We start from the raw sequence: 8,555 nt of genomic DNA on the forward strand, positions 1-8,555 counted from the left end.
AATGAGCGTATGAGAACTAATGGGTTCTATCAACAAATGCGAATCTTTGGAAGTAGCGGAAACCAAGCTAAATGGGAGGCAAAAGTAGAGCGCAGTTTCGCCCTCTCTGGGGTCTCCATGTAATCCATTCGTCGGTCCCGAATGATGCACATCGTCCATCCAATAATCGACGCGAGCAAATTTGCATTCAGTTGCTGTTCGTGCGCCCAGCGGGTAAGTTCTTAGTTTGGATTTTCCACTGAAAGCATATTTTTCGGGTTTGTTTCATTTACGATCCATCCATACTGGGTAACAAGAGTTTCAAAAACAAACTGAAATACCTTGTTGTTAACTTATTTTCTCGAAACAACTAAATCATACCTGTTGTGCTGGTGAAATGGCGAAAGCGCGTTTTACAATATAAGTGCAGTACCGAGGTGAAGCCCTAAAAGTGCGTTTAATGATTAAATCCATTGGAAATGGGGTTTTCTCACCCTCTAGGTACTGCTACTTTGCTCGAATTCGCTGTAGACAGTCGGCGCGTTTTTCAATTGAATTTAATCAGTGACGTAGACGGTCTACATAGTACACACATAGGAGTGTATACGCAATGCGATCCGATTTCAAAGGGGTAAACAACCAACAGCCCGCCTAGTTCAAGTTCCGCATGGCAATTGAGCTGGCATAATTCGGATCTCAAAGGAAATGGAAAGTGTCTGTGAAAATGGCAGTATGCACTGTGTGCGAGATCACGCAAAGTCATTTAATTGAAGGCTGTTTCTACGAATTCAAGTTCAATTCGAAACTGGAAGTTTATGTCCATTGGTTGCCATTGACATTCGATACCAATGCGAATAATTAAGACAATTAAGTGCTGGGCGAATGGGGGTCAGAAATTGTTTTTCCCCAACCACGTGGCTGCACAAAATGATCTATAAACTTGTATTCCAACTCAGTTTTGCATTGCAGCACTTCGAAATGAAAGCTCTGGAATGTGTTACTATTGTGCTGGCACTGGCGAGAGTTATTCCCCGGATCGAGGGATGCATTAGGGTTCCACCGGGAGTCACAGCAGCCAAGTCACCGGTGGATGATAACTATGTGCTGTCCGTGAACGGAAATACGCAGAGTTATGTGCCTGGTCAAAGGTATAATGGTGAGTGATAAAGCTGCTTTGAATTAAATTAAATTAACGAATTTCTAGATTTTGGTTTTTATGCCCCCCTGTTTTTTTTTCTTTGTTTTTTTTCAGTAAGTCTCAGTGCATTTTCTGGCTTGAGCTTTATAAGCTTTATGCTGGCCCTGGATTCGGAGAGTGGCGACGGCGATGGTGACCCCAATGCCTTGGGCACCTGGGAGATCGGCGATCTCGCCGAGACCCGTTTCAGTCCGCGCTGCCCAAACCTGGTGGAGAACACCAACACGAACGTGAAGACACGCGTGGATGTGTTCTGGGTGGCGCCATCCAGTCCGGGACAGGGCTGCATCCTGCTGAGGGCGACAGTGATGCAGCATCGGGATGTTTGGTTCATGGATGATGGCTTCCTCACCAAGCGAATGTGCGAGGAGGAGGTGGACGACATTGACACCCAGCCCAGCATCGTGGATCCCTGCTGTGCCTGTGACGAGGCCAAATATGAGGTGGGTTTCTTCTCTTACTACCATATCGAGGTAACTTAAACTTCCTCAACTTCCTTCTTCAGCTTACCTTTGAAGGCAAGTGGTCGCGTCACACACATCCCAAGGACTTCCCAGCGAATAGCTGGCGCACCAGATTCAGCGACATCATTGGGGCTTCGCACACTCTGGACTACAGATTCTGGCAGTATGGAGAGCTGGCCAGCGAGGGGCTGCGCGAGGTGGCAGAGCATGGGTCCACGAGGACCTTGGAGAGTGAGCTGAAGGATCAGAGCGAACACATTCGCACGATCATCAAGGCCAGGGGCATTGCCTATCCGAATGTAACGGGCAAAACATTTGCCGTATTCCGCGTGGACTCCAACCACCATTTGATCTCCCTCGTATCAATGGTGGATCCCTCTCCAGACTGGATCGTTGGTGTTTCCGGCCTGGAGCTGTGCCTGCCCAACTGCTCGTGGGTGGAGAACAAAGTGCACAACCTGTATCCCTGGGATGCGGGCACCGATAGTGGGCCATCTTATATGGTAGTTTAATTTAATTTAATTTCGTATTTCGTATAGTTAATAATAGGTAATAATAATATTTTTCAGTCCGCTGACCAGCCGCAGGTGCCTCCAGATGTAGTCCGCCGCATCAAGTCCAATTTCCCCAACGATCCCCGTTCACCCTTTTACGATCCCACTGGCGCCCAGATGAAACCTCTGGCCACCTTGCACATCAATCGCAGACGACTCTACGAGAAAAACTGCGAGTCCTCCGATTGTAAGTGAAATGTAATCATACATACAAGTATAAGTATGTTGTGAATATATATACTATATACATTTCTCCTGCAGCGGAACAGGTGCCGCCTGAGTGCGCCACAAACTCGTGGTCCAGGTGGGATGAGTGCACCACAAAGTGCGGTCCCGGCAAGCAGTACAGAATCCGGGAGTTCAAGAACCCAGCACTGGCTTCGGTAATTAAGGCGTCATATAGAATATGGAAGCTGAGATCTTTAGCTGTACTATAAATTCATTTTGACACCTTAGCGCCATCGTTGCAACAATGCCCTGCGTGAGGAGAAGAACTGCGTGGGACACAAGTGCGCGGGTTTCAATGAGGAGACAGCTGAAGGCGGAGAGCCGGAGGTGGCACCTCCTCCTGGCAGCAGCGACGATCCCCAGTGCGGTTTGTCTGACTGGTCGGAATGGTCCTCCTGCACCGTGACCTGCGGCACCGGCGAGATGACCCGATCCCGGCACTACCTTAACAAGAAGGCCAAGAAGAAGTGTCAGAAGGCAAGCAAGGTGCGTCTGCATGAGACCAAGATCTGCGAGGCAATGGAATGCGGTGGGGACATTGAGAACGCGGATGTTGCTGGAGAGCCGGAGGAGGAACAGGGCGGCGGCGACGGAGGTGGATCCGCTGAGAAACGCTCCATATTCCGCAACTTCGAGAGCTACAGTCAGAGGAGAGAGGATTACATACCACCGGTTTGCGGGGTCACTCCCTGGTCGGATTTCTCGCCGTGCATGGGGCCCTGCGGTGGGCAGGGCAAACGGCAACGCATTCGCAAGGTGTGGAATAACAACCAGGTGTACGGAGTAACTGATCCCAATGATGATGGCCAGGATCCCTGTCGACACATCAAGCTGCACGAGGAGGTTAACTGCACCAATCCCAGCTGCGATACCATCGTGCCCGGCTTCTGCTACGATGAGCTCACCGACAGTCCGTGTCGGGATAACGATGTGGCCAACTTCTGGTACTACGACCATGTGAGTGACCAGTGTGCCATCTATTGGTCGGATCGTTGTGACACGAATCGCAACAAATTCAAGTCCAAGGAGGAGTGCGAGGAGACATGTCGGCTGCCGCGCCACAAACAGGAACTCCAGCACGATGGCATTCCAGCCATTGATTGCCTGGTCTCCGACTGGGTTTCCCACAGTTGCAACGCCTCCTGCGGCGATGGCTTCCAGTTGCGAACGCGTCGCGTGCTCCGTACTCCGAAGTACGGCGGAAAGCCGTGTCCCAAGCACCTGGTACGTTTGGATCGCTGCTACCAGCGGTGTGATGACATGTACTCCATCAGTGGTCGGGGATTCGGGGAGCGGAGGCATGTGGTGAAAGCTCCGCAACCGGAGACGCAGGACGAGTGTCGCTACTCGGAGTGGTCCGCCTGGACACCATGCACCGCCACCTGTGGCGATAATGCCGTTCGCCAGCGCACCCGAACCCTAATGAACACCGATCTGAGTTTCAAGTGCAAGGATCGCGTCCGCATGGAAAAGTGCGTGATGATGCCGTGCCTCCTGAACAGCAACGATGATCCAGAGCGGTGGTGAACATACCATTAACTGCTACAAGTATTAGTTATAGTCCAACTATGTAATCATTACCCATGAATATCCTTCAATACAAGTATATGCAACTTTCCAGACTACCTACACAAGTTTTCCCCGCCACAGATTATGTATATGTATTTAAAAAAATAAAACAGAATTGTGTTCGCGTGGTAATTCCAATTCCGATTCAGTTTAACCTTGACCCAGTTCTATTGAGCAACTGTGGCCAGCTTACAAGTGATTTTCGCCGGGTTGCAAGTTCAAAGAACCCGGGCGCAATTCACCAATTGAAACGCTTGCCATAAAAACAAACCATTACTAATTGATGGCAACTCAATCAAGATGCCATAAGCTGTCGAAGTCGAGAGCGCCATTTACGGGATAATTGATAAATTGAAAATACTCATCAATTAATGGAGACGGCTACCAGCCAACTTTGGTCAGTCGTCGTTGAGCCTCGACCCAGTACGGATCTCTAAAATGCTGCGCCACATTGTGCTCCTCATTTTGTTGTCTTCCGAGGCTCGAGGAGTCTGCAATCGGATACCCCAGGGAGCCAGTGGCGCACGATCGCCTGTGGATGATAACTTCAAGATCCTGATCGATGGCAATCCAGAGACCTATGTGCCAGAGCATCAGTACAATGGTGAGGGTCTCGGGTGGTCTTGAAGCGTTCACTTCAACATTTATCATTAAAAGTCTCATTATCCTGTCCTATAAACATGAAATTCGTGAGTTTCACCTTGGTTGTCGAGGCTGAGGATCCGTCGGCTGCATTCAGTGGTCGGGATATGACCGGTCACTTTGAACTGCTGGGAGTCGCAGACACCCGATTCAGTACCAGCTGTGAGAACATGGTGGAGAGCACAAATACGAATGCCAAGATCTACATCTCGGTATCCTGGATAGCGCCGCGTCATCCGGACAGCGGATGTGTCTTGATCAAGGCTGGTGTGGTGCAACATCGTGATGTATGGTTCCTGGACGACGGCTTCCTGACCAAGCGGATTTGTCCCGAGGAAATCGACGAACTAAACAGCTTAACGCCGCCACTGGAAACTTGCTGTGCCTGCGATGAAGCCAAATATGAGGTTGGAACATCTCCTCAGGCCTTGGTGATATTGTGTATAAAGTGACGTATCTCTTAGATCGTTCTGGAGCGAAAGTGGACGAGGAACACGCATTGGAAGGACTTTCCCGCTGAGGACTGGCGCACACGCCTGGGTGAGGTAATTGGTGCTTCCCATAGCCACAGCTATCGCTACTGGGCCTACGGAGGAAGAGCTAGCCAGGGCATGAAGGAGATGGCCGAGCACGGAGCTACACGAACCCTGGAGAATGAGATCAGGGAGAACACTCAAGTAGGCATACAAATATCTCACTTTAAACTCGCTTCATCCTGGAGTCTTTAACAGAATGGCGAGGTAAGGACCATTATAAAGGCTCCTGGAATTCCCCATCGGCTGAGAACATATGGCACAACCTTGGCCAATGCTCGTCTGGATCCTGTACATCATCAGATCTCGCTGGCAACCAAGATTGATCCTTCACCCGATTGGATACTGGGCGTGGCTGGACTGGAGCTCTGCCTGAGCAACTGTACTTGGCTGGAGCGGAAGGTGTTGAATTTGTATCCCTGGGACATTGGCACCGATTCGGGGCCTTCGTACATGGTAGGTGAATATAGCTCAGTATGAATTACATTTATCGCCTTTAAAGTCCTCAGATGAGCCACAAGTGCCACCGGATGTGGTGCGCCGCATAACATCGTCGTATCCCAGCGACCATCGTTCGCCATTTTACGATGCCTCCGGTGCCACAATGAAACCCTTGGCCACGCTCTACTTGACCCGAAAGAAACTCTACATTAGGGAGTGCGAAGAGGGTAAGTGATCGCTATGGTAATCCTAGCAAGTCCCGTTGGTGATCTTTCGTAGTAGTACCCCAGGAAGGACCGCTGGAGTGCGCTGTACACCCATGGAACGAATGGTCCAATTGCAGTACGCGTTGTGGCCAGGGCTACTCCCAACGTCAGCGCAGCTTTAAGAGTCCCAATCTAGCAGCCAACTTCAACTGCGATAGACGCTTGGAGGAGTTCCGCCAGTGCCAAGGAACCCAATGTGGGGCAGCGGAGGAGGAAGTGGAAGCAGAGGAGCCTGGGATGGGCATGGAAAATCCACCAAGTGGTGGCTCAATGGCCGAGTGCCAGCTGAGCAACTGGGGCGAGTGGTCACCGTGTTCGAAGACATGCGGCCGAGGATTGTCCACTCGCACACGGAACTATTACAATCCGCAGGCCAGGCAGCGCTGTTTGTCTGTGATGCGAATACCCCTCGAGGAAACTCGAGAGTGCAATGGAGCTGATTGTGGTGGCACCATTCCGGATAATGGCGAACTCGATGGCTTCCCGGAACCAGATGTTTTCGGAGAGACTGATCAGGGAGGTTACATGGGTAAAACCCCCTCTTGGAACAGTAAACAGGAGCAGAACAGTCCAGGCTCGGGCAACCAGGCATGGAATAGAAAGCCCTATAACATGTGGACAGATAAATCTCCTCCCAACCCTAGAGATAACGCACAGGAGTCCCCAAACTTACCGTTCGAGCAGATAGAAAATACACAGCGACCTCTTTATAATCCACTAGACAATTTGGGTGGTTATGGCAAGGGCTTTCATCCGACAAATAGCTACAGCAATGACAAAATCGTGGGCAATAAACCCGGTTTTAGTGATTACAATGATTACAATACTCCTAGCTTCACGCCTCGCTCTCCTTATAAAGGACGATATCCCAGTCAGGAGGAGGATGTGGAGGGCACTGCCGGCGATAGCAATGGCAACTATAATGTGATTCAAGACTATTGCTTTGAAAAGCCATATGCCTCGACGCGTCCCTGTTTCGACAAACCGGAGGTGGTGAGCAATTTCTGGTTCTATGACCATGAAGATCACGAGTGCAAGATCTTCACCACGGACAACTGTGATCAGAATAGAAACCGATTCCGCACCCTGACGGCCTGCGAGGGCACCTGTCTGCAGCCCCAAATAAACATGGAGCGAACCGAAAACGATGCCATGGATTTGTACGGTGGGCGATCCTATGACCAACCGCCACAGGGAGGTACACCCTTTGATCAAAGAGGTGGAACATCTTACGATCGAACAGAAAGTAGACCGTATGATCAAAAGGGAGGTATATCTTATGATCAAACGTTTGGTAGATCATATAATCAAATAGCTGGTAAGTCCTATAAGCAAACAGGAAGTGGATCCTATGACCAACCAGAGAATTGGTCCTCTGACTTGTCGAGAGGAAGAAGCTATGATCAAACGGGAGTAAGGTCCTATGATCTGGCAGGAAGTAGATCCTATGGCCAAACAAGAGAAGTAGGGGACATTGGAGAACCCATGTCTCAGACCAGGAGCAGATACGACTCATCCAGAATCGGTCGGTATGGCGGCTGAACCATTTAAAGCATTGAAAGTATTTAAAGTAGAAGAGAATAAATATTAATTTATGGTATAATTATGATTAAATTTACTTTATGTTTTGTGCATTATTGCGTTAAGGGTATCTGACAGTCGATTCAGAAGACTATTGCGTTTCTTTAATTTACCCGTTACTCGTAGAGTAAAAGGGTATACTAGACTCGTTGAAGAGTATGTAAACTGAAGGAAACGTTTCCGACCATATAAAGTATATATATCCTTGATCAGGATCATTCTATTTTGTTTTTTTTTACATTTTTTTAATGTTATGATGTTGAAAAAATTCGGATTAATCGGATTTTGAAGTGGCATACATCTAACTGTTTTTGTTTCGCAATTCTCTAAAACAACTGCTTTTAAACTTAGAAAGTCATTTAAAAAAAAATTTTTTTAATTTTTCTGATGTATGATGTTGTAGAAATTCAAACAAATTAAAAAACGCCCCAAGGCTGAAGCTCTATACTCCACAACTCAACTTATCTTAATCGGATTTTGAAGTGGCATACCTCTAAATGTTTCTGGCGCAATTCTCTAAAAATCTGCTTTCAAATTTAGAAATATATTTTTTTTCAATTTTTTTGTCATTTTTCTGGTACATGATGTTGTAGAAATTCAAAAAATTCCGAAGGCTGATGTTCTAAACTCCACAACTCAACTTATCTTAATCGGATTTTGAAGTGGCATACCTCTAAATGTTTCTGGCGCAATTCTCTAAAAATCTGCATTCAAATTTATAAATATATTTTTTTTCAATATTTTTGTCATTTTTCTGATGTGATACAGGTATAGGAATTCACTAAAATTAAAAAATGTCCCAAGGCTGAAGTTCTAAACTCCATAGCTCAACTTATTTTGATCGGATTTTGAATTGGCATACCTCAAAATGTTTCTGGCGCAATTCTCTAAAGATCTGCATTCAAATTTAGAAATTTTTTTTTTTTCAAATTTTTTGTCATTTTTCTGATGTATGATATTGCTAAATTTCGAAAAAAAATGTCCCAATGCTGAAGTTCTATACTCCATAGCTCAACTTATTTTGATCGGATTTTGAAGTGGCATGCCTCAAAATGTTTCTGGAGCAATTCTCTAAAAATCTGCATTCAAATTTAGAAATT

The 8,555-nt window shown here is 47.4% G+C and overlaps 2 protein-coding genes across 3 annotated transcripts; both read left to right on the forward strand.

Moving 5' to 3' along the window:
* The first annotated feature begins 195 nt into the window (after positions 1 to 195).
* Positions 196 to 4,131, forward strand: LOC6546846 (spondin-1). 2 transcript variants are annotated; one of them, XM_026980307.1, is made up of 7 exons: positions 196 to 213; positions 949 to 1,135; positions 1,232 to 1,620; positions 1,683 to 2,144; positions 2,211 to 2,382; positions 2,457 to 2,578; positions 2,652 to 4,131. In XM_026980307.1, exons 2-7 carry the CDS (start codon positions 958 to 960, stop codon positions 3,948 to 3,950), a joined length of 2,622 nt encoding a protein of 873 aa, XP_026836108.1. In that variant the 5' UTR covers positions 196 to 213; positions 949 to 957; the 3' UTR covers positions 3,951 to 4,131. The 2 variants fall into 2 exon arrangements, with proteins under 2 accessions (XP_026836108.1, XP_001975948.1); XM_001975912.3 differs by having other exon boundaries at positions 198 to 213; positions 936 to 1,135.
* Positions 4,132 to 4,393: 262 nt separating this feature from the next.
* Positions 4,394 to 7,449, forward strand: LOC6546845 (spondin-1). Its single transcript, XM_001975911.3, has 6 exons — positions 4,394 to 4,596; positions 4,650 to 5,041; positions 5,099 to 5,311; positions 5,366 to 5,623; positions 5,670 to 5,835; positions 5,891 to 7,449. The coding sequence occupies exons 1-6, from the start codon at positions 4,431 to 4,433 to the stop codon at positions 7,414 to 7,416; spliced, it is 2,721 nt and encodes a 906-aa protein (XP_001975947.2). The 5' UTR covers positions 4,394 to 4,430; the 3' UTR covers positions 7,417 to 7,449.
* Positions 7,450 to 8,555: the final 1,106 nt, after the last annotated feature.

The sequence above is a fragment of the Drosophila erecta genome, unplaced genomic scaffold, assembly GCF_003286155.1.
Source record: "Drosophila erecta strain 14021-0224.00,06,07 unplaced genomic scaffold, DereRS2 tig00000092-arrow-pilon, whole genome shotgun sequence".
NCBI classification, from domain to species: Eukaryota; Metazoa; Arthropoda; class Insecta; order Diptera; family Drosophilidae; genus Drosophila; species Drosophila erecta.

Coding starts and splice junctions, on each gene's coding strand:
- LOC6546846 (XM_026980307.1), top strand. CDS start 958: ATGAAAGCTCTGGAATGTGTTACTATTGTGCTGGCACTGGCGAGAGTT. Junction 1,621..1,682: donor GTGACGAGGCCAAATATGAG/GTGGGTTTCTTC, acceptor TTCCTTCTTCAG/CTTACCTTTGAAGGCAAGTG. Junction 2,579..2,651: donor AGAACCCAGCACTGGCTTCG/GTAATTAAGGCG, acceptor TTGACACCTTAG/CGCCATCGTTGCAACAATGC.
- LOC6546845 (XM_001975911.3), top strand. CDS start 4,431: ATGCTGCGCCACATTGTGCTCCTCATTTTGTTGTCTTCCGAGGCTCGA. Junction 5,312..5,365: donor AGATCAGGGAGAACACTCAA/GTAGGCATACAA, acceptor AGTCTTTAACAG/AATGGCGAGGTAAGGACCAT. Junction 5,836..5,890: donor CATTAGGGAGTGCGAAGAGG/GTAAGTGATCGC, acceptor CTTTCGTAGTAG/TACCCCAGGAAGGACCGCTG.